The following is a 25,349-nucleotide window of genomic DNA, read 5'->3' on the forward strand; positions in this document are numbered from 1 at the left end:
TATAAGGATGGATTGGTCTGACCAAATGTAGAGATCTGCAAGACAGAGCTAGTTTATCCTTGTTTTTATCCAAGGAAGAAAAATAGGTGCTTCTAGGGAGTGATTCATTCGACTTGGTTTAGATGTCTGCTTTAGGATGGAACAAATACCCAGAAAGTGTTCCCAACCATTCTTCATTAGTTGTAAGAGAAATAGAGCTCTACATTACAGATCTCTGCATTTGGCTAGATCGGTGTCCCTAGAAATAGTATCTGTGAGTTATAAAGAGAGATGAGGATGACTCCAAGTGACTTTTTATAAATGTGTTTAGTATACATGTTTAAAGCTAGCTGAGATGAATCCTACCTGAGATCAGAAGGAAACTCTGCTAAAGAGATGTGATGCAAATGTTGATGCCTTAGATTTTCACCTGTACTTTGAAATCTCTTTCCTCCTTGTACAAAATTTGTTCTGGTCTCATGTTAATGATCTTCATATATTTTTCTCTGGATAGGAGGATAACCTTATGAAGCAGTTAAGGTCTTCTATGCAGCTCCTCAGAAACTGCCTCTTTCAAAATGAGGAATGCAAAGTAAGTATTCTTATACTGGAGTAATAATGTGAGCACAGTCAATTAGTGAATGAAGATCGTTATTTTTTTTTCTTTCTACTTGGAAATTATTTTCAAGCTGGCTAAATTTAAGCTTGATATTAATGGCAAGAAATACTTCAAATTTCATTATTATTCCCACCTCCTAAGAATATTTCATACATGCATTAAGAACTCAGAGGTCATATTGAAATATAATCTCCCAAAGGTTTCAGATGGCTGTCACCCTTCTGCTTTGCTTAAACCAATAATTTCAATTTTCAAAGCATATAATGTGAAAAAGAATAAGGAGAAACATCTGGGGCCACAAGACAGGCACAAAAGAGATACATTTCACATCTTGGAAAGTAGTTTCCTCTCCTTATTCCTTTCTCCTTTTTTCCTTTCCCTTTCTGAAAAACAAAGCCAAACCAAAACAGAACAGAAACCTAAATAATAATTTGCCATTTACTTTTCTTTGTCTTAGTTAATTTATACTAATCCTACAAGGCACAATTTTGTTTTCATCTTGATTTTTTTTTTCTCTGTGCCTTTCAGTTTCTTTTCTACTTCAGTTCTGCCTACCTGTTTTTTTCCCTGTGGGGAAAATGCTCCATTACTTTCTTTCATTCTTTCTGTATTCTTTCTTTCTGATCACTACTCTTACTCTTTCTTATTGCTGATACCTTTCACACGTTTATTTCCGTTTTCTTTTTCACAGTTTAATTTGTCTTGGCATTGTGATACAACTTGTGGTATTTGTAGCAAATGCATTGGTGAAACCACAAGATTTCCAGACCTTCCAGATGTACTTCTGTTGAGGGCATGTCTTAGCATCCTTTTTGTATACAGAATACCATGTAAATTATGGGCCTGAAATAAGCTATTTGGTTATCCCTAAGGTACCCATAACTTGGTTCTGACATAATCTCAGATAAGATTATTGTGAAATATTTTTATTGTTTTCATCAAGGATCTGCAGAAACAATTACTTGGAGTAGAGAAGGATGTTGCTGTTGATAACTGAAGTTTTCTATCATTTGCACTGTAGAGCTGCAGTCTTCTATATCCATGCTTTAGTTGGAGTAGAATAAAACTTCAGAATAGGGAGCTTTTGAACAATCACAGTTGAAATGAGTAAATTTTTACTTTTGTTTGCATGTCTCAGTAATTAAAATGTGTGTGCTGGTTTTGACTGAGACAGTTAATTTTATTACTGTCGAGGGTGTCAGTTGTCTTTGTACTATCTTTAAAGCCAACTAATGGGACACAATAAGATAAAATATGCTTTTCTCACTCTATTTATACTTCATTTTCAAAATATTTAATAGTATTAGTAGTTTAAATTCTTCCTCATGTTCTTGTAGATGGCAGCACTCAAAGCTCATCTTGTCCCTGTTCTGCACTCCCTATGGCCGTGGTTTTTAACAGACAACTCCTCAATGCAAATAGCTCTGCATTTGCTTTGTGTCTACACTGCAAACTATCCTACAGGTATGAGAGTCACTCTGTGATGCAATACATCAAAATATTTAACCAGAATAATTACGACAGAAAAGCGTAATAAAGGGGAAATAATGTTTATTGCTACCATAAAAGGAAAGTATGAAAGCACTGGTCCATCAAAGTCTATCAAGAGTTTTGATTTTCATATATTCAAGACTTTTGTTCAGATCTTGTTTCAGTCTATTGGATTTATCAAGAGTACAATTGTATTAAAGGATTAAGTAGCATTTAATTCAAACCATTGTGTTTGAAAGTTACACTGAAAGTCCTGCCAAACTGAGTAGTATACTGTAGAAACGCTACTCTAGGAATTCTCTGACAGAGAACAGTGTATCACTACTTTATACAATTTGTAGTACTTCAGCCCTTACTGCGAATATTCTGATTTTAAAATATTCAATTATCTAATTTAATTCTATATTAAATTTCTTCCATTTATTTATGCATTGGGATCAGTAGCTTGTATTTGTATATTTTTCATAAGGATTCTCTTCTTCTTTTGAGGAAACCTTTTATTTCCATTGATGAGTAATTATGCCCACTACTAGAAGCCCGTTCATTTTTCTAGTATGGATTTGTCTCATTCCATATCCTGGTTATTGACTCACATAATGATTTGCTAGTGACTTGAAAAGACGTATAAGTACCTGTTGATTTCTTCCTGTAAAGATACCATGAAAGATTTAGCATGCTTAAAATACATTATCTGAACAGCCTCTGAGCTTTTTCATCCTCTTTTTAAGTTAATGTCTCCAGATCTTAAATGAACTTGTGATGTTTTTTTTTCATAAGGACATTTTTTCAATATGGACTGAAAAAAGGTCAAATATGTGTTAATCAACCACAGGATATAAAATTAAAATGTAGTGTCCTGTGATGTACTGGAAATTAAGCTGACGTTCTGATGGTCTTACTTGTTCCTTAACTCTGAATGACTCTAGGCTGCATTTTTATTTTCCTTGCTAATTAGGGCAAGTGGTTTTAGAGTAATCATGTTTTTTCTTTCTGTTCAGAATAGTTGGCTTATGAGGTGACCCAAATTTTCCTGCTCTGAACCTGTTAACCACTTCCTCTTAGTGTAGTCAGACAGAGAAATGTGCGTAGATGTTTGTAACAGTTAAAAATGTCTTATTTTCGCTTTTGCCATGTAAGAAGTTAACTTTTGTAGACTGCAAATAACACTAAACAAAAAGGTGTGTGCGCATATTTGTGGACAAACATCATGTTGGTAATTTAATTTTCTCTGCTGCTGTATTAATTTGAGCTTGTAACTCTAGCGTAGGATTTTGCATGCTAGTGTGGTACAAGGTGATGACAGTTGCAGACAGCAAATATCAGAAAAATATTTTAAGAAACTTACTAAACCTTTCAGATGTATAGAGGTCTCTTTTTCTGAACCAGTTTCAGAGGATCCCTTCAGATTCTGATGCCAAATAATTGTATATTGCATTAGATCCAATGTTGTAGTTTTTAAGGAGACTTTCTGAGACTGAGCAATGGCTTCTCTTCAACAGCAGAATCACCTCTTAGATTCTAGAACAATGGGACAGTAAACACCTATTCCAGTAAACTGCCACATTCAGGCATGTTTCTATTCAAAGCATGTCCTATTGACTTTACTGTGGTTCAAAGCAAAAGCATCCCAATCCTTTCAAAAGTCCCATCTCAATCTTTGAGCTGTTAGACTGCATTTTTTGTAGATTTATTTTTTTTAAAAGTAAATGTGCATTTCTCTTTTGATAAACGTTTCATTTCTTTAAGGTTGTGCTTCACTTTGTTGGGCCAGTGGTGGACAATCATCACTTCCATCTGCACGAAGTTCAGCTGGCAATTCACTAATGCATAGCATCTTGAAATTGGCTTCCCAATTGTCAAACGATAATAGCCCAATTCAGCAGGTGGTGTTTTGTCTTCTTTCTAACCTCGCTCTGTCTCATGACTGTAAAAGCATTATTCAGAAGGTAAGTAAATAATATTCTTGATCTTAGCAGTGATGGATGCATTTTTCTTTCTAATAAACCATCGTATTCCAATAGGGAGAGTCCTGTGGTCATGTAGACGTGTTTCTGCAGAAATCAAAACCTTTGGTCTTCTCGGTTAGTTGTGTTACTGTTCCCTCAGAGTAGTGTGTAATTTGGTCATATTCATAGTCTGGATGAAAACAGCATGTGTAACTATACAATTTTTGCTAGAGCTTTTTATAACCTCTCTGTTTCAGTGGGATATAAAATATATATTGATAGCAATCACTAGTGGATCGTGAAAGTAAGCATACAGTAGAGCAAACTGCATGTGAGTAAGCAAGAAATTAAACATTATATAAATCATTAAGTATACTGTGTGAAACACAATGTTTATAAAAATTATAGTTTTAGAGACGTCCTACATGTCAGTAGTTGGCTGTTAGGTAGAAATCTGTTCTTAGTATATAAATGTAAGTACTGTCTTTTCCCTTTTTAATTTGTATATTGAATGATCCTTACTCTATTTTATCAAATGTTCTTTGAAAAATCTATTTCTTTTAAATTTAACTTTGATCATTTAAATAAATTCAACACCTTGAGACAAGAAGTCAAACCGTATTGAAAACCAACTATATCGGTGATGTGATAAAACTAGCTAACACAACAGGAGTTGTAAAAAGTGTGTTTGTTTTAGTATCTTTTATAGTAGTTTAATAATTACAACAATTACTTTCAATTTACATTGACAATATTCTGTGTTTGGACCTAATTACCTGTTAGAAAAGGCAGGGCAAATATGATCTTTTTGTGGTGCTAATTATGTAAAATCTGGTCATACAGTTACAAAATCACTGATTCTCAAACTTACTGATAGAAACGAAGAGTTTGAGATCTTTTCTATGATAGCTGTACTGTTCTGTGAACTGTTTTGGCTTTTGCTGTCTCCAGAGTTTCACTCTAGTGCGATAGTGCTTAGACTTCATTCTCTGGAGGGTCAGTGAGATTGGGAATATTTAGTCAACAACTTTTCTCATCATAGGAATGTTATGTTAGATCATCTCCCTCTTGCAACAGGGGAATAGATTTTTACCTGCTCAGAATCTCCTTAAAGTGGAGGCAAACCCTGAGATTGGGAAGTGGTAGTGTAAGCCATATCAACACACAGATCTTTTCCTTCAAAGTTTACAAAAATAGAGGACGTTGCTATGGCTGTCAGTGAAGGGGGTCAGTACTATAGATCCTTATGGGTCCTTCCAACTCAAGATGTTCTATGAATCTATGATACCTTTAACGTTTGCTAATAATGCAAGGAATAATAAATAAGAAATTAAGAATACATTAGGTAAGTAGTGCATTGATTCAGTTAAGTTGCTTCTAGCTTATTTTTGGGCAGAAACGCTAAGCGCAAAGCAAAAAACTTATCTAATGGTGGGAATCAGCCTTTAAAGAAGTATATTGTGTTGGCTCAACTTTTATGTATCTACACTGCATGAATTATTACAGAAGAAAATGTGTTTTATCGTATTAACTTTCTAACCAAGATAAGGACTCTTTCGTATGTAATTCTTTCAAAAATTTTGATTAATAGTGGGTTCCCTGAAATATGTCAATGAAACATTAGTACTAGTTTTTGGTCAAATCTGCAGATTAGAAAGTCAAACAGCAGTGAACAAACCATGGAATACTATAAATTCTAACATCCTTTTTCTTCCTTCTCACAGAGTAACTTCCTGCAGAACTTTCTGTCTCTTTCATTACCAAAAGGAGGTCATAAAAATCCTAGTAGTGTGTCTACTCTTTGGCTAAAGCTGCTACTGAATATATCTTTTGGAGAAGATGGACAGCAGATGATGATGAAGATAAATGGGTTTTTAGACCAGATCGTGGAAATGTGTGAATACAAACACAAGAGCAGCCAACATCTGGCACTTCTCATTCTACATAACATATGTTTTAGTCCAACTAATAAACCAAAGATATTAGCTAATGGTAAGTATCTAAAAGGTGTACAAGCTATTTTACTCTGAGAATATTGTGTCTTCCAGAATACCATATTTTGATTGCAATTTGGGTTACTGACCAAAAACTCAAACCTGTTATTTAGTAAAACATTTTTATAAACATTATTTTCATAGAACATATATTTTATATCTAGAACATGTATTTTGGCAGAAAAGCAGTTAAAATAAGAATATGTAGCAAAAGGAAAAGCAAATAAATAGTTTAAAAAAGATAATCAAGATCTGATGTGAGACTGATCATTTGAATGTAGTAACACATTATGAATGAAAAGATTTTTACAGTTTTCTCTTAACAGCAATTTTTTGGGGGAGTGGGGGTGGGGAAAGGACATGTTGCATTGAAGGGTGCCTTGTCTCAGTCGGTTTGAAATAACTTACTTGAGAAATATTTTTTTTTAAATATTTCTACCTGGAAGTTCCTATCTTTCAGTTGGACAAAACTTTATTTGCTCCTGCAAGTCATGGATCTTGAGACAAAGTATTTTGTGTTCTGTCATGTGCAGAAAACATTTATGATAATGATAAAGTTATGATCATGGCATGTTTCTTTCCCCCATTTAATTGCAGAGAGAATGCTCCTCTCTTTGTTGTAAGTTCTCAGCAGGTTTTTCGTAGTGTCCGTGCTTTTCATTTTTTCCTAAGATGCTGATTTGCTGCCTTCATTAAGCATACATTATTCAGTTACACAGTCTGCGAATTTTTATTATGAAGTGAACAAGCAAACTTGAAGAGCCTGGCTTCAGAGCAAGGCTAGGAAATTAAGGTGCCTACAGTGGGGTGGCAAATATTTCTCATTGATTACAAATCGTCTACATAATAAGTACTAAGGAAAATAGAAACATCTTAATTTCTATCCTGATGTGTCTCTAATTGTGGCTACTGGGAGCTATAAAACAGTTTCATGGCTCACTCAGTCCCTACGCATAGCTGATGGCTGTGCCTAACATGCATATTTTATTACTGATGGGTTAAGTTTTTAGCATTGCTTGGTTTTGTTTTGCTATATGCTTTTTAACTCTTCTTTCAATGTAGTATGCCAATTTCATGAGCGTCTTTAAATTTAATTAATCTGATAACAAAGTTTCTGTAATTCTTCTGCCATACCAATGCCTGTCATGGAAATAAGGGTACTTCAAGCATCAAAATACTGAGACCTGTAAATATATTTGTGTGCTTTTGATGATATTTTCTAGATGAGATCTTTTTTATTTTTTTCATTAGATAAAGCGATTGCAGTACTGTCTGCCTGTTTGGAAAGTGATAGTTGTGCTGTTCAGAGAATAGGAGCAGCTTCGCTTTGGGCTTTGCTTCACAACTATCAGAAGGTTAGTATTTGAGCAATACTTGAAAAAACTGTAACATTAATTTTATTATGCTGTAAACAATACAGTAACCTTTAAGTAAATAAAAATAAAGTTTATAGCAGCAGTTTCATTTTATTATTTTAATCACATAGCTGCTCAGGCTAGGAGATTAAACAACATGGTAAGGAAGCAGCTTGTCCTCTGTGATTTGCCACTGCTTATACAAATGCAATATGTGTGATGATACAGTCATATGCTAATTTTAAAATTCCTGCATCTCATGTTCTGCTCAGTTATTGTCATTTCCTAAACTTTGCTGTTAAAGTGTGAACATGTGGAGAAGAAAGTCAAATTATTGCGTTTTGTGTGTTTGTGTGTGCTACAGGCGAAAGTGACTTTGAAGAATCCATCAATAAGGAGAAGAATAGATGAGGCTTATTCTTTAGTGAAGAAAAGTAAGTCTTCTTAGTTTCAATTAATGCCAATTCTGTATTTTTCCATCAGGTAGATCATTAATACATTTCAATTTATATCATCACAATAAGTTGTGCTATGAGTTTTTTAAATTATTTTTGTCTTTAAAATTGTGAGTAGTAATATGCTTTATGGTTAGGCATCTTATAAATACAGATACAGAAAAATGCCTCTTGGTTAACAAATTATAGATAAGACCTCAGGTAATTGCTAAGGTTAGTTTGTAAGCATAGGTCTGATAGTGCTTGCAGCAAAATGCTTTCTTCGCACAGTACTCTTCTGTGTTAATTCTTAAATTTAGCGATAAGGAAAATTCTTTATTTAACATTGACTTTTCTGAACAGTGCTTAACCTCACTGTGTTCAGCCATACAGAGAAAGGATCAGAACAGATCATTGTGCAAGTCTTAAAATACTGTATCATGAGTTAGCTGACTTTCTGAAAGCTTGAGTTTTTCTCGAGTAACCAAACTTAACTATCGGTTGTATTGCTTTTATATGATAGGTTGCTCTCTTCAGCTCAAGAGCATTCATTCTGAAAGACGTTCAAACACTGGTCTGTAGCTGGAGCTTCAGTAGCTAATAAAGGGTTTGTTGGTTGTTAGATGCATCAAGACTCTGATCTTGTAAAAACATGCGAATGCTCATTTTAAACCAGTGAGTTTTCCTACTGCTTTTAATTGCTCTATAGTTGTACTCAAATAGTTTTATCAATTAGGGGGCTTATAGTACCGAGTTCCAATAGTATTTTGCACAACAGAATTTCTGTCTACATTGTACACTCTTTGTTATTATCCTAATAAGGAGAAGATGTATTTTTGCTAGAACATCTCTGACCGCTCATGACCTGGATGGGCGTACGCTTCGCTGGGTAAAAACTGGCTGGTTGGCCGAACCCAAACAGTTGTGGTGAATGGAGTTAAATCCAGTTGGTGGCCAGTCACAAGTAGTGTTCCCCAGGGCTCAGTACTGAGGCCAATTCTGGTTAATATCTTTATCAATAATTTAGATGAGGAGATCGAGTGCACCCTCAGTAAGTTTGCAGACAACACCAAGTTGGGTGGAAGTGCTGATCTGCTTGAGGGTAGGAAGGCTCTACAGAGGGATCTGGACAGACTGGATCAATGGGCCAAGGCCAATTGTATGAGGTTCAACAAGGCAGTGTCAGGTCCTGCACTTGGGTCACAACAATCCCATGCAACGCTACAGGCTTGGGGAAGAGTGGCTGGAAAGCTGCCCAATGGAAGAGGACTTGAGGCTATTGGTTGCTAGCCGGCTGCATATGAGCCAGCAGAGTGCCCATGTGGCCAAGATGGCCAAGAGCATCCTGGCTTGTGTCAGAAGTGACATGGCCAGCAGGACTAGAGAAGTCATTGTCTCCCTGTACTTGGCACTGGTGAGGCCGCATCTCAAATACTGTGTTCTGTTTTGGGGCCCTCACTACAAGAAAGATGTTGAGGTACTGGAGCATGTCCAAAAAGAAAGGCAACAAATCTGGTGAAGGTTTTAGACCACAAGTCTGATAAGGAGCGGCTGAGGGAACTGTGGTTGTTTAGCCTGCAGAAAAGGAGGCGAGAGGAGACCTTACTGCTTTCTTACAGCTACCTGAAAGGAGGTTGTAGCAATGTGGGAGTCATTCTCTTCTCTCAAGTAACAAGTGATAGGACAAGAAGAAATGGCCTCAAGTTGGCCAAGGAAAGTTTAGATTGGATATTAGGAAAAATTTCTTCACAATAAAGGATTGTCAAGCATAGGAACAGGCTGCTCGGGGAAGCAGTTGAGTGACCATCCCTGGAGGTATATAAATGACGTGTAGATGTGGTGCTTGGGGACATGGTTTAGTGGTCGACTGACAATGTTAGGTTTATGTTGGACTCAATGATCTTCAAGGTCTCTTCCAACCTAAACGATTCTATGATTCTATGATTCTGTGATGTACTGTCACCTAAATCCATTGTCTTTGTCAATGTATTGTTGTTTCAAACTCCTCTTTTGCTAAGTCAACCATTAAACATAATGCGGCTTTTCATATTCTGATAGTGTGTTAATAAATAGATAAGTTTGTGTTATTCTTTATAGCATAACTACCACTGATAAGCTTTTGAAAATATGTTGAATCAACAAGGTAGAAATATGCAGCTTTTACATACTAACACCTTGTATCTTTAATCCCTGTTTATATATGTACTACTTTGGAACATAAAGTCCTACACTGAAAGATTGATTTTTTTTTTTTTTAATTCAATAAAAATTTAAATATCAAAATATTGAGTGTCAAAGTTTTTATGCAACTGTAGTTATTACAGTTTACAGTCATGTGAAGTTGTCATCTATATCTTCTTGCATTAAGGTTCTCAACTAGCCTACTCTATTAAAGCTTTGATCACTTTACAGTGATCATTAGGCTAAAATGGTAGGTAGATTGTTCTTCTGAATACAAGTGGAGGAATTTTTCAACATGTCTGTTGTTATTTTTCATTTCCCACTTTGTCCTACCCAAGGAGATGTTTTGGCAAGAACAAGGCATGACCTCGTTGTAACATACCATGATCAAAAGGCAGTTTCACTTTATTTGTTACAACTAAGTGGGGGCTTGGAAAGCTGCTGAAGAACTTAACTTTAAAAGAAAAAGCAACAATCCAAACCAAAAAATGAACTACAGAGTATTAGTACTTGATTTGCCACTCATAATGTAGAGGTTAAGACCATAAAATAGCATGAATTCTAACAAGGCATTTGATGCCATCTTTGAAAAAATCATTTTGTATTAAGAATCAACTAAAAGTTCAAATCTTGTTTTTCCTTCCTTTTAGCTAATACGCAGCCAGAAGATGAGCTACATGCCTACTATTTAAAATGCTTAGAGAATATAGTGCAGCTTCTTGATTGATAATGATCATCATATGACTTCTCGTGTTGAAATTAGACAGCTTATTCAATGGGAGCTTGAAATTTAAAGAAAACACTTCTCATTCATGGATTTGTGGCAGCAGCGTACATGCTATGGAAGAAATTTATGAAGCCTTTGAGGAAGGAGTTCATCGCTTTGAACCAAAGAAGTTGCACTAGGTGTGGTTCAAACTGTTTGTACTGTAATCCCAATGGGAAATTGTAATGATACTACTATGTAAAGTGGGTATACAGAAGAAGGAATGTACAAAGGAAAAGGATGTGAATAATCAGTAATTTTCTTAAATTATGCATTGAAATTGTTACTGTAAAGTATTAGAAATGCTGTTTTGGATTTCTCTTAATAAAGGGTTTTTTAATTGATATCAGCATGTGTTTTCAGTGGATTGTAATTTTTAATGTTGCAGATGTGCACAGTGCATACTTAGAGCGAAGAACTGGAAATGTTGGCAGTCATGGTGTGTTATACCTATGAGGTACAGAACAACAAGGTGTTTTGAGGTTTTCAGGTTGAACGCTGCTGTTTTTGAAGATGCTAACAATTGAAAAAGAGCTCTCAATTGCTGATATTACAGGTGACAGTTATGTTAACATAGCAGTTTATTCAGGATATGAGGTACATGCATCAGTTTTAGTTAGTTACGTTAAACATCGTAGAAAATATTTGAGACACAATATGTTGGTTTCCAATTTATAAACGCTTCAAATCTTTTCCTTGAGGGAAAAAACCAGTCTGTTATCCAGAGTTGTGTTTTCTTTGAACTATTATTATGTAACTATTGTGATAAGTTTTTAAGTATTCTGTCCTAAATGCATTTGAGAGAAAAATACCTTAATGCCTGAGCACATGACAGTTTTGTTGAACATGCTTCTTAAATATCTAGCAGGGTGTTTAGACATCCCTCAACACATGAAGTTTTTGGTTTATGTCTGGGACAGATAAAAGTGAGCAAATAGAAAGCAAAATTTGGATAACATCTCTAAGAGTTGTACCAAGGCCATGTCTACCTGTAATTGGTCTTTTCTTCCTAACCAGGTGATGAAAATATTTTCTGCTGACAGAAGGAATTTTTTGTTTGCTTTGCAATGCTTATAAATAACGTGTGCCTTGATATTATTCAGCTGACATAAGTGTGATACTCATAGTGACTGGATTAAATGATTACTAGAAATGTAATTATTGGCTAACCTCGCACTCCTCCACGAAACAAAAAGTAAGGATAGACCACCAGAGCTGAGAAATAATTTCTTATCCTACAGTGGAAGGTGCAATTGAAGTGGAGATGGATTCCCTGAATAGACTACAAAATTTAAAAGGTAATATTCAGCGTGCATCTAGTTTCTCTAATAAAAGGCCTGGCCATGCAAGGCAGAAGTCTCTTGGAAATCCTTATCCAGGATAACACAATTACCATTTGCACTAACAGCAGATATATTATGCTCTTACTTGATTGCTTTATCTTTTATGATAAGTTTGTAATCAAGAAAGAAGTTATTTTAAATTCAAAAGAGGTATGTGCATAAAATCCACTACAAATGAGGCTTTCAGATTTTTCAAGGCTGATGTGTCATCTATTGCATCTTCAAAACTTTCAAAGAAATAATTTTTGCTTGAGTGGTAAAAAACTGGATTAAACTTAAATCATTTAGTTTTGATTGTGTGTGTGTTCATGCAAATAGAGACATTAAGTCACGACTTGCTGATGCAGTTTTCAAACCTTTGAGTAATAGATTTTCAAGCCCACTTGAAAATTCTCAGAAGAAGATTTCATTTAAGAGAGGCACTATTTTTCGCTTTTTCAGCAGTTTGGAACTATGGATTCACGTTGCTCAGTCATAGCAACTACACAGCCCCTGGTGGCGGTTTTCATTGGTTCCTCTCCATATCAAACTTGCAAATTTAAGTAATTACAGGCTTCTGGCTTCAGTGGAATGAAGCAGTAGTGACCAGACTGAGGAGGGTGATTTTCTATACCGAGACTTTGGCCCAGAGTTATATAAGGATTTCCTTTAACAGTTAAGTAGAAGCTACTCTGACAGCTTCTCAAATCTGATTGTCCTTCAGAGAAGTGTTTTACTGTCTTCTAGGGAAAAAAAATATTAGTACACCTGAAGATTGTTGTCTTCTAGGAAGGTGTTCACTTGAGGTTTCTAATGGTCATAAAAAAAATGTGATCACTTCAAATCTGTTGCCCAGATGGCCTGCTAGAGTAGTTGTTTACAGCTATACTGCTATGATAGTGGTTGTACTACCATTACTTTAAAAGACAGAGAGTTGTGGTCAATATAATTTCACAACATCTCAATCCCTTTTAGCTCATCTTTTGGCTCCTGGGCCACGCTGTAGATGATGTGTGTTCTTCGTTTATCACTTCCTCCTCATTTTTTGGTAATTACCTGACCTCATCCAGCAATTCCATGTGGCCTCTGGGCATTCCCAAGATCTGGTTAGTCTCCCCATTTTGTAGTGCAGAAGGGTTTCGCCCCATGGATGAGGGTCAGTCTGTGCCCTCAGTGCCAGCTACTCTTGGGTACATCTTGGGTTTATAACTGATGTTTTAGATGCTGAAGATTAACGGTAGGGATTTTACAATTCGGTTCAGTACTCATAGAATCAGAGTCATAGAATGGTTAGGGCTGGAAGAGACCTTCAAAGGTCATCTTGTCCAAGTCCCCTGCAAGGAACAGGGACATCTCCAACTAGATCAGGTTGCTCAGGGCCTCGTCCAACCTGGCCTTGAACGTCTCCAGGGATGGAGCATCCACCACCTCTCTGGGCAACCTGTTCCAGTGTTCTACAACTCTCATGGTAAAAAATTTTTTCCTAATATCCAATCTGAATCTACCTCCCTCTATTTTAAAACCATTACCCCTTGTCCTATCACAACAGGCCCTCCTGAACAGCGTCTCCCCATCTTTCTTGTAGGCCCCCTTGAGGTACTGGAAGACCGCTATAAGGTCACCCCAGAGCCTCCTCTTCTCCTCAGAAGCTTCTACTCAGCTGCATGTTCCCCCCGCCAACCATATCTCAGCCACCACAACCTTTTAAAGAAAAAACCCAAAATATATGGTGTGAAAGTTGATCCCATTTTCACTGGAAGTGGAGAGTCTCACAGCACCTGCTTTCCTGCATCCAAAATGGAGAGGTTCAGTCTGTGTTGCCTTTACAGCAAATATGCATGCTCAGATTCAAAAATGTACTCATTATTCTTCATAAACACATAGACCAATTCTGAATGATCAATCCAGACATTCTCTCATTGTTCCAGCTTCTTGACCATTTGCCAGCAGGACTATGAAGTTTTGCATTTTTAGATCATGGTCCTTAATGTTTAGTATATATGTGCAAGTCTTTGCAGAGCAAAAATACAATTTTAATAGAAATCAATACTGCATATGATTTTTGCATACAACTATAATTTTATTCAAAATGGAAATGCCGAGAGACAGTTGGGGTTAGAAGGTTTTTTCATAAATATGTGATTGAGTTATTTGGAAACAAGGTCATTTTTTATTGCACAAAATTTTTACATTGCTTTCCCACTTCAGATGAAAATAAAAATAATCTATCAGGAAAACTCAGGAGACTCATAAATAGATTTTTGAATAATGTCACAGTTTTAAGATTTTTTTGGTTTAATACATTTTTTAGGTGTTTTTATTTTTTCCAGAGAAGTCTAAAAAATTTTTGGTAACTTTAATGCTGGTGTTTCTCTACTTTTATTCTGTCTTTCTTCCTTTGTTTTGGATTAGTGACCCACCATCATCTAACGTTTAGATCCAATAATGCATTATTTAGGGCCTAAAAATATCAATTCTTCTGACCAGTGATTTTATCAAATAGGTGAATCTTTGATTTGGCATTTCTAATTCTTCTCAATTTGAACAATTATATAATTTAAATTGCCTGCCTTTGTTATGAAACTAGTCTGTGGTTTTACAAAGCACGGCTGATGCAGACAGGCGCCTTTTGGTATTTTCAACCCGTCAGAGGTTCGCCCTGCAACTTAGAGAAAAAGCTTTTCCTCTGCAAAAAGCTGAAAACTTTGCTAACCTTACTTCCTTCCCTTGCAAATCCAGTGCAAGAAATTATCACAATAAATAGTTGTGACAGTTATTTATCACAAGTGAATATATTTTATTAATAGTAAATTACACATATTAACAATGGTGCAATGTTCGAAGTACTTTACCCAAACATATCACTGCGTGCGGTGCTTTAACCTGCAAGCCAGATTTCTTTGCTTACGTTGGAATACTTGTTTAATAAGCATTTTGTAGCAAACAAAATGTTTCCAAATGTAGAATCTGATGTAGTTGATTAGACATAGTTTTTTATCAACTCGTGTGGTATTTTATTTAGTTGGATGTTATGAGACTTTAAGGCATATGGTGAAAAAGAAACCAGCCAAAAACCCACAACAATTTCGTAATTAAAATAACTAATATCCTTAAAACTCAATAGCCATTTCACAGTCTTATGCTAGGAGAGAACCAGCCCAAGTCTTGCCTGGCTGAAATCACAAGCCATGAGGATGTAGAGTTCAGCCCAACTTCAAAGTGACAGGACAGACTGTGTTCACCCACATCTCTTAAAAGGACACATCAACCAAAGACTACCAATTCACTTTGCTTAGAGCAGGAAAGTTCTGGTTGAATGCAGTTTCTGACTTTATTGGTAAGGAGGAAAAACTGCAACCAAGTTCCAATCTGTTTGTTGATTCTCTCTGAAAATGAAGGAAAAGCTGTTTTAGGTGTGCCTTAAATATTACTGGACCGTTGCTGACAAGGGTAGGTAGAAGATTTTTATCTCGCTGATTTGTGAATGATTTTAGCACAATCCAGGTTCACTTGGACAGAATTTTTGAAACAGAAGAAAGAAGGTCAAGAAAATCTGCTGAACTTCCTTTCACAATGCTGGCCAAGTCATGTCTGCTTTCAAAAGAACTACTCTATAAGAGCATTTCTGACTGTCAGTATCAAAGCTGGTGATATTCTGTCTTGAGAAGCTTCAGGTTACCAACCTCAAAACATGCATATTGTATGCTTTCTGTAAAATAATTTATAGCTAACTTATTGTTTTAAAATAAAATTTTAGCATTTTCTTTGACCTAATATTTGCCAAGAACAGCAGAAAAAGATGTAAGGGGGGAAAAAAATAAAAGTAAAAAGACTCACAGGATACTTGGTGGAAGAAAATATTTTGTGTATGTGTGTGAAATAAATCTCTGAATCAGCCAGGCAGGATTGATTAAGTCACAGCAGGCAATTTTTATGACCAATAAAGAGAAGATCTGAACCTACAAGTAATACATATCCATGTGTACTTTCTGTAAGAGCTTTTGCTTCTTACTGGCAGGTAAAACTTACGTTTTCTTTTCCATCTTTTTCCATAGGAAAAGTTCTTCTAAAAACATGAAGCGTAAGGTAGAGTGACTCAAGAAACACTGCTAGCGAGTTGAATATGCCTTTGAAGGCATCACAATAGAGGCTGTCAATTCCCAATGTTTCATGTAGGTAATACAAGATTTTGTTCATTAAAATAAGTCATTTACATGTCTTGCAATTTTTCACTGGTGTTGCCTATCTTTCTTTTAAAAGGTTGTTTTATAAATCATTCCTGATTGAGAATATTTTCAGAATATTTTCAGAATACTGACCTGGAGTTGAAATACACGTGAGATCATCAGCAACAAGAAATGCCTTTTAAAACCAAATATTTTCTGTCTTTGCTGCTTCAATAACCCTATGTAGCAGTGCAGAGTTTCACAGAGACAGAGCAGAACGAGAGAGAGATGGGATGTCCACACTGCCTGTGGCTCAGTGTCTTACGCACACAAAAAGTTAAAGTATTACCTGTGTCCTTGCTTTAGATTCATGAGTAATAAATGTGTGTTATGAAAAACTTACTAGGCAATTCAGATGAGGTCTGCTAACTGGGTTTGACAAGAGAATAATGTCTTCTCGGTTTAACTTCCTGTGTTAGGTCTGCATCACCAGCTGCTACTGACTTCAGAGACCAGTGAGTGTGGCTTAGTGCCAGTCATTAAAACAAATGATAAACTGAAACCTGAACAATACTGAGGAGAAAAACAAACAAAAAAAAAAAACAAAAAAAAGAAGAAAACCAACAAAAAGCTCTTCAAAAGCTCTTTTGAAAGAATACAGTTATCAGCATCTAGGTGAGTTGAGAATGATGGACTTTCAACTAAGGTAAGGGCAACCAACACACTAGCATCAGAATAGCACTACTTATCACATAAATCCAAATTCAGGGTGTTGTATAAAAGCTCAAAGTGCTTCCCTTTTAAAAGTGAATTTCACCAACTCAGGAAGGGGAAAATCGTCTTTACTTTCAGTTGTCATTCCTGGACTCTCTGTAGGTGAGGATTTGCAGAGAGCAATTTTCCTATCATTGGAGTATACCAACTCCTCCTCCTCAGTCAGAGCTTTCCTTGCCCATCAGGAGACTTTTCCAGAAAGGTGTCTTCCAGAGTTGAATAACAGCACCCGAATAAAAGCTTTGAGTTGTTTCCAGTTAAAGCCACTTTATCTGAATTTCAGAGCCTTCATGAACCTGGCATTTGGTGAAGCCTGAGACTATGTACAAGCTTTAGTGCCTTCATGATTACATTCTCTGCAGTTTGAATATTTTTTTCATAAATGACAACTAACCCTGAAGTTTCAAATGCTAACACATGCTTCTCCTGTAGGTTGAAAGAGTGTCACTGGAATTCACAATTTTTCTGAAACTTTTAGTGTAATTTTTAGTCCGTTTGTGTAAATTAAGACATCATCTGTTCATTAAACAGCTAGAGAAACTGTTCCTTAGACCCTTTGGTGTGCTTTCTTCACACCTGCAAGATGTATGGTTTCCAACATTAAAAATACATTTAGAAAAGGAATATTGAATTCACCTGCATGTTGGTTTCTGACCTAATAATCATGCTACACTTGAGTGAAAAACCTTGCGTTGTCCGAAATTACTATGCAATAACTAAAGGTTTGCAAAGCATCTCTACAAGAAGGTGTATTAATACTTGAGAAGGAGCAGAGCCATTCGACAGGAGGTTTCCAAAAGCTGGAGCAGCCAGAGGGGAGGGCTCTGAGATTTTGGGGTGCTGCAAAGCCTGCACAGCCTCTGCAGCTCAGGGCTTGCCCTCCCTTCTCTTCTGCACCCTGTGCTGGTGAGGGGCAAAGTCAGCAACCAAACAGCAGCCAAAATAACAAGAATTATTTGAAAGTGAGTGGTGATGTTTAGCATAAAACTAATGATGGTTTCTCAAAATATTTCCTTACTATTTTTTGTTTAACATTTATAGGAGAAAAACTATTTCTGCTCACTTTGGGTGTTTGTTGACAGTAATTTACTGTAGTATTGTTTTAATTTATTTCATTTATCATACATCAACAGGGCAACCACCCCTCCCCCCCCAATTTGAATAAAGCAACTATTCTTATACAGTTTTAAATGACAAAATGACTGAGGCCAGAATCAGAATAATGTATTTTGAGTATTATTTTTAAATATGACTTTCTTAGTGATAGGAAATTTGCATCCTGTAAGAATAAAAATATGAAAAAAATGTAGCACAGCAATGGATTGTAGGGGTTTGTGTTCTTCCATCTGTATTATTCAAAGTCTGTATGTTAAGCATGCAGTTTTACGTTGAGGGATTTATCCAGTATGCTTTTAAAAATATTTCATAACAGAACAATGAGCACGGAAAAAAAAACCTGTTATGGATGTAACAACAACAGATTTTAAGAAGCCATAGACTGTAAAAATCAATAGAAAAATCTAACTTTAGGTGATGTTGGACTAGGTCCCAGCAGGGGAAACATTATTGTATGGACAAATTCACTAGGGAATATAGCAGGAATTGAGGTCAAAATGTAATCACCCAGAACGTAGCTCTTTGGGGCAGATTATTTTATTCTCCCTCTGAACTGAAACATCTCTTAATGGTAAAAAGTCTCCTGTGCTGGGAGTGTATTTGCAATAACACGTCAGAAGAAAGATCCTTAACAGCCTACGCACTTTTTCATATGACTTTTTAAAATATTCTGTGTTTTTTTCCCAACACGTTGGCATAATTTTATTTTCAGTTAGAGATAAAATGGCCAAATGGAAAGAGTGGTAGGTGACAAGTGCTAAACTAAGAGTTTGAAATTTAACTGAAACTGTACTTTTAAAAAAAAAAAAAGAGAGAAAAAGAAATATAACAGGTAAAATAGCCCGATATTGTAGTAATTAAGTTCAAAAAACCACAGGTATCAAAAATATAAACACTTGTGAAAACAGCAGCTATCTGTGCTGTTACAGTTTTTTTTTGTATTTCATATGTTTGATCTTTATTTTACTTTTTTCTGTTTTTTTTTCTTTGTGCTTAGTAATGACCTAGTTAAGATGTTTCCATTGCTGCAGTTCTAGAAACTTCTGTTGAACCTTACTTTATGAATTGCAATCAAAGCCCTTAGTCAGTCAACAGATTTTGTGCCAACCTCTTTAATGTTAGCTCTTTTTATACCAACATAGTTACAGTAATTTAAGGTGGGTTTTTTGTTTTGTTTTGTTCTGGTTTTTATACCGGTGTGACAATATTATTAGTGACTTTCTTACAAACACACTACATAAAGTTGACTTCCATGTGTATATTCACCTTCTCATATGTGAATGAAATAGTAAGTGATGAATAAACATAAATTTATGTTGGTAAAAATGCACCTGTCTGAGGACGATGGCATTACTCTAAGCATGGCAGTGTGAAGATACAAGTTTCATGCACAACAAAGCCTTTGATCTTTTCCATGGAAAATAAAGAGAATATGCTATGATCTCCTTTGGCAGTTCTATATTTCTTCTGCTTAAAACGTCCCCATTCTGCCGTTCTCCTATGCCCTGATAGTAGTTCTTTCTGGTTTTAGTTAGAATTTTTCTATTTTTTCTCCTGATTTCACAGGGACTAGCACAGTCTATTTTAGAATTACAGCTAATCCAACACTGACCAGCAGAGAGTGAAATGGTGAGCAAGTCCACCATCAGCTTCTGTCCCGGACAAACCGCGAGCAGCTTGCCCATCTGCGAAGGCAGGCTGGCTGCCTCACAGGGCAGTGAGCAGTGCTTTGTGCTTCTGTTTTCTCTTGCAATCGGGGCATGTTGTTGCTGCGTTCAAAAGGAGTCAATTTCTTCCTACAGAGGCCCCTCCACAGAAGAAGTAAAATCTGTGTTTTGGTGAAGTCACTGGAACTGCCTTACTTGATAGCTAACAATGCTAGTGATGGGTTTGGTTTTGTTTCATTTAGTTTCATTTCATTTCCCAGGGTTTTCCTTGGATATATCAGTACACCAAACACAGCCTTTTTCAAATGCAGCAGAAGGCCATCTAAGTGTCAGAAATTTCTGTTAGCAGAAGTAATTAACACTATCAAAGTCTTTTCGGAAAAGCAAACTGAGAACTATTTAAGATGCTTTTGATACTACTCATCATATACAAAGAACGACTAATATCAGAATGACAGGAAATCTGTATCTTTGTTCTCAGAAGAATTTATTCACTGTTTGATGAATTAAGTCAACTGCCACATTCTGTATATTATTATATATACGGTTTTTTTAAGCAATAGAATTTCTACTTAAATGAAAGGGGGACATATATGTATTCATCTCAGGCTTAGTAGAAAATATAGTTGATTCAGTTATGAAAAAAAAAAGCCCGTTGAGACTGAAATGTAATATCCAGGAAATATCATTTACCATCATCTGCAACAGAAACAACAAAAAACAGCACACAAAGCTCTCAATTGCAGGAATCCAGGGACAAAACACAACTATAACAATACAGTGTATCTTTCATTTCATGCTTTGAAAAATAATCAGACAAAAATATACTAATGCTATATAGCCAGGTTTCCCATTGTAAAATAAATGTAGTTTGTAATGAATACAAATGCTACTGCCAGGAAGTTGATACATGCAATTTTGACCTTGGAGATCTTGATTCAGACTATTAACCTCAATAACCCGAAACCTGAAGTTTTATGTGTGACAGTACAGTGTGTGCATGAGGAGCCCCTCTCCTTTAGCTCTTTAAGAATGAACTGCCTGCAAAACCAAGGTCTCTGGTTATTTCTGATCAACCTAAATTCAGTCAACTAATTCTTTAAAATTATCCTAGCAAGGTTTGCCTCAGATTATCTGTTTAAATTCCTGCTTGTCTAATGCATCAGATTATTCTGGTAAGCTTTTGAGCACTCTCACATCATATAGGCAGTTCACTACCTTTTTTAAAAAAATCTCTTTTACATTAACAAAAAGAATCAAAAATTCAATTAAAAATAGAAAGACATGATTGTAAGAAAACAAATATCTGCAATTTTAACTACGAATCGTTGAAAATGTGTTGTATTTCAAACTGGCAGTGGCTTCATGCATAATTTCAACTAAAAGGAATTGAACTCAGCCATAAAAATTAAAGCATAATATTTTTAATTGATAGTGGAATCAGTATGTTAGAATAGTTATGTTAGGATATTTAATAAGCCTGGGGTTTTAGCAGGTACGCTACTTTACAGGGATTTTATGATTCCTATAGATCACACACATAATTTTAAAAGAGAGACCAGAACCTCTTGCTATAAACACTTTAATGAAACAAAAGACCTATGCAGCCACAATAATTCAATTAAAAACGTAAATCTTCTTAAAATAACTAGTGATGATTCTGTAATGGGTGCTCTGAAGCCCTATAGATATAATTAAACTTTCAGGTTCTTAGAAATCCATGAACAAGGTTGCAGGCTAAATTTTGGAAAATAAAGAAAAATCTCTGGTATTCCTTCTGGAACTGAAGAGACTAATTGAGAATATGACTCACCGCTGTTTTATGTCAGTATAAATATCATTGATTTCCTTGGAACTACTTTAGCATAAACCAGATGTAATATGTTGTAGTGAACCAGGCAGGAGTTTATGGTACAATTATGCTATTTCTACTAAAACAAATGATTGCAGCAGGTATTCCCTGGTTCTATTAATTTACAGCTGACTGTGATACCTTTCTTGAAAAAGCTCTACTGTTTTGTTGGACTTTGCCTAAACAAATGAACTTTTCTAAAGCAATAACATGCTCACAAAACATCTGTTCCAGATTTTAGTAGGAAAAGGATTTTTACGTAAGGAATTGCTATGTATCAATATATGGGGCTGTGGAGTTAAAAAAACCCCAACACGACTCCAAAACCAACAGATTATTTTAATTCATTAAAATAGTACAGAATTTTTATTTTTCTTTAGATTTTGTTGGCTTTTCCATTTCATTAAATATGTAAAGATTTGGTAGTTGTTTTTACATAGCTTCTTTGTCCTTCTTAATCCCTCTGTCTAAGGCCATTTTCCCCCCTAAAGTGGGGAGACCTCAATACATTATTTGTCCAATAGTTTACTAGCAAATTTTTTTTTTTTTTTAAATCTTTAAGCAGTGTACTTGGAGGGGAAGAGGTTGCTTGTTCTTCTGCAAGGCCTCTTCGCTCTTCCCGGATGAGCCTGTGAGGCAGCCGGACACTGAGCCTGTGAGTCTTGTCTGCTTTGGGATCCCATCTGATCTGCTCCCAACTCCTTCATCCAGCACCTGCATGGTGAGCACAAAGCTTCCTGCCTCATCTTCATCTCAACATCTGACTGCACCCAGCTCGTCTAGCCAGCACCGCCAGCATCTTCCATCTCTGTTGCACAATGACACCCCCGCACACCTTTTTCAATTTTAAACAGAAAAAGCGATAGACAGAACTCATCAAACTGGAAATAGCTGACAAAGCAGTCAGTCATCGGATATTCTGCTTTTACACATCATCACCACCGCATTGAAGATATTTGGGTTTGGTGTTTGGGGTGGTTTCCTTTGGTTTTGGTTTTCTCAGGGTTTTTTGTGTGTAGCAGGGAAATTTTAGATAGTATTGACTGGCTTGAATTGATCATGTAGGAAAGAGATGTGCCTTACTGGAGGATGATAAACTGTCACTTTGCTGTTTACCAAGCTTTTTCCCGAGAAAGGGGCACAAAAAGGACTTAAGAAAAAGAAGATGCACGAGACAACTTTCATCACTAGAAAGGTAAGCTGTATCAGGTCCTGGAGGCATCTACAAAAAAGGTTAAAGATGTCATATACAAAAGACGCATTTTTTGTTCTCTTTAGCGTTCTCCACGGATTTTGAAGGCCATTTTTAGTCATAAGCTTCTTTCTTATATAAAAGTCACAGATTTTTCTTGGATACACGTCTGAGCTGACAACATCCTATAATTAAGGATAACCTCAACCTTAAGTGAACTGCCTCTGCAGGAAGTTTTCACATCCAGGCTGTATTTGAGGGTATTGTTTAGGAAACAGCTCTGTAAGCCTCTGCCAGCAAAAGAAAAAAATCCAGCAATGTTCATTTCCTTAAACTGACTTTTAACAGTTTCTTTTTAGCAATGTGATGGACATAAAAAGTAAAGTTGAACCAGGAAATGGATAATTCAGGAAAAATAATAGGTGTATGAGAATCGCTGTGCTCCGAAATGGAAACGTTCATTTCCTATCCTGATAATGGATTTCTGTGAGAACCTTGAAGCCTTTCTGCTTTCATTTTTCTTTGAGTAAAATGAAACTTTGAAGTTTCTGCAAACAATATCCCTTTTTGGAAACTAATAAAATGAGAGATTTCAACAGGAGAACAAGAACTAAACTGAAATAAAGAAGCATAGTCAACCGCATAGAATTAGTACATTTAATTCTTAGAGACTCAAATGTAATTTACTGCTTTCCTTTGTGATTAGTTTCTTTCACGTGTTTCAAACACTGTCTTCTGTGTTATTACTGGATGAAAATGCGTAGACTAATTATTAACAAAAAATGAATAGAAATCCAGTACTATCTTTGTATTATAAAAGTAGAAGAATTTATAAAATATTCTTAGGGACATTTTTGATATCTTATTAAGCTAATCGGTGGCAAACATTCACAGTCAAGATCACTGAACAGAAAAGGTTTAGACATAAGAAAAAGACACAGTGATAACTTTTATCATTAAGCAATCGCATAAAAATATATACAAAATAATTAATTGAATATTTTCTTGGGATTATTTGTTGAGGTTTTTTCTCTCTTTTTGAAGTAGATCAACTTGACTTTTTTAATTGTCTTCATAATTATCTTCAGTTCACTTTTTTTGTTGTATTTTCCACTTCTGTTTTATTCAAATGGACAGAAGAGTACTTCGAATGGCTGCTTTAAGGATTTCCCCCTCCCATGCAGACACTCCAACTTCACTGAAGTTAAGCGAATCGTCATAGGCAGACCGTCATGCTATGAGCACATCAAAGGAACACTACTTACACGGTGAAGCTAAAAAAATACCACAAACCTTCTTATCTCCTGCCAGCACACCTTTGGCTTGAGAGTCGTCAGTAGTAGTACTTTATGGTGCCTAGTTCAAAATTTGTTCAGCAGTGGTGTTTCTTCCACTGCCTTAAGCAGACCTTGATACTATTAGTACCTCTCACCATTAGCTTATTCTGTCACTAAACATAGCTGCTCTATATTCAGATGGCATCCATTACTCATGAATAATCTCCATGAAAAAAAATGGAAAAAACCCCTTCCTCAATCTCCAATTTAGTGTTATCTAGCCTTCATACAACAGCTGTGGTTTTTATCACCAACAGTCTTGAGCTTCCTGACCCATTTAGGTGTTCAGTGTTACATTAGGATGAATATTCGGTTCGTGATCCAGTTCCAAAAAAGTAAATAATTTTCCAGTTCAGAAATGTAGAAACATAATCCTTTATCAAAAGATTCCTGAATACATATCCTCTTGCAAAGATTGACTTTTTGGAGTTGAAGCATTTAATCATAGGACTGTAATTTATATAGCATAGCCTCTCAAAGGCCAGTGTGTTTAACAATAAAAAATTATCGAGAATTTGAGTATGTAGATTGTATTTTCTTTACTTTTCTACATTTGGGAAAGCCTTTAAGATTCAACTTTTTTTCCTTCCTGAATCATCTTTGCCAATATATGCTCAAAACATAACTGTATTTAATTCACAACTTTTTTGTTTCTCTTTGGAGGAATACACAGTGTTAACTGCTCTGAGGTTAATGAATACACACTGAAGAATCCTATCCATTATGCTACTGAATCAGGCATGCCTATAGATTAATCCAATTTGGGCAGATTTATTGATTCAAACAGATTAGATGCAGAATAGGAAAAAAGCAAATTGAATTATTGTGCTTTTATCCAGCTATACCACTCAGCCATTTTTCTTGAAGAAATATAGAATGGTGAATGGAAAAAGAGGTGGTTTCCTTGATGGTAGCGCACTGGCAACATGGGGGACCCTCATCCATAGAGAAATAGGGAGTTGTATCACTTGTTACTGAATTGTCATCTGGGTTGGTTAACCTGGCTTCTACAGGGTTAGAGCTAATCTATAGACATGCTCAGGCCAAGTGTGAAGTGCGCTCAAACCTACCTCCTCCCAGCCCATTTCCTTCATTGTCTTCACTGGAGATTCACTGAAACTAAAGAACCTTTTTGCCCTGATCATCTTCCAGACGGTC

At 35.9% G+C, this 25,349-nt stretch overlaps 1 protein-coding gene across 1 annotated transcript in view; it reads left to right on the forward strand.

The window, feature by feature from the left end:
• Positions 1-10,951, forward strand: part of RTTN (rotatin) — a 92,579-nt gene extending 81,628 nt beyond the window's left edge. Inside the window, exons 43-49 of the mRNA XM_086608537.1 lie at positions 494-571; positions 1,936-2,062; positions 3,836-4,035; positions 5,760-6,027; positions 7,281-7,384; positions 7,749-7,818; positions 10,650-10,951. Coding sequence (XP_086464663.1) covers positions 494-571; positions 1,936-2,062; positions 3,836-4,035; positions 5,760-6,027; positions 7,281-7,384; positions 7,749-7,818; positions 10,650-10,726 — 924 coding nt within the window. The 3' untranslated portion in view covers positions 10,727-10,951. The remainder of the gene's footprint in view (positions 1-493; positions 572-1,935; positions 2,063-3,835; positions 4,036-5,759; positions 6,028-7,280; positions 7,385-7,748; positions 7,819-10,649) is intronic.
• The last annotated feature ends 14,398 nt before the right edge of the window (positions 10,952-25,349 follow it).

The sequence above is a fragment of the Tauraco erythrolophus genome, chromosome 3 (assembly GCF_009769465.1).
Source record: "Tauraco erythrolophus isolate bTauEry1 chromosome 3, bTauEry1.pri, whole genome shotgun sequence".
NCBI classification, from domain to species: Eukaryota; Metazoa; Chordata; class Aves; order Musophagiformes; family Musophagidae; genus Tauraco; species Tauraco erythrolophus.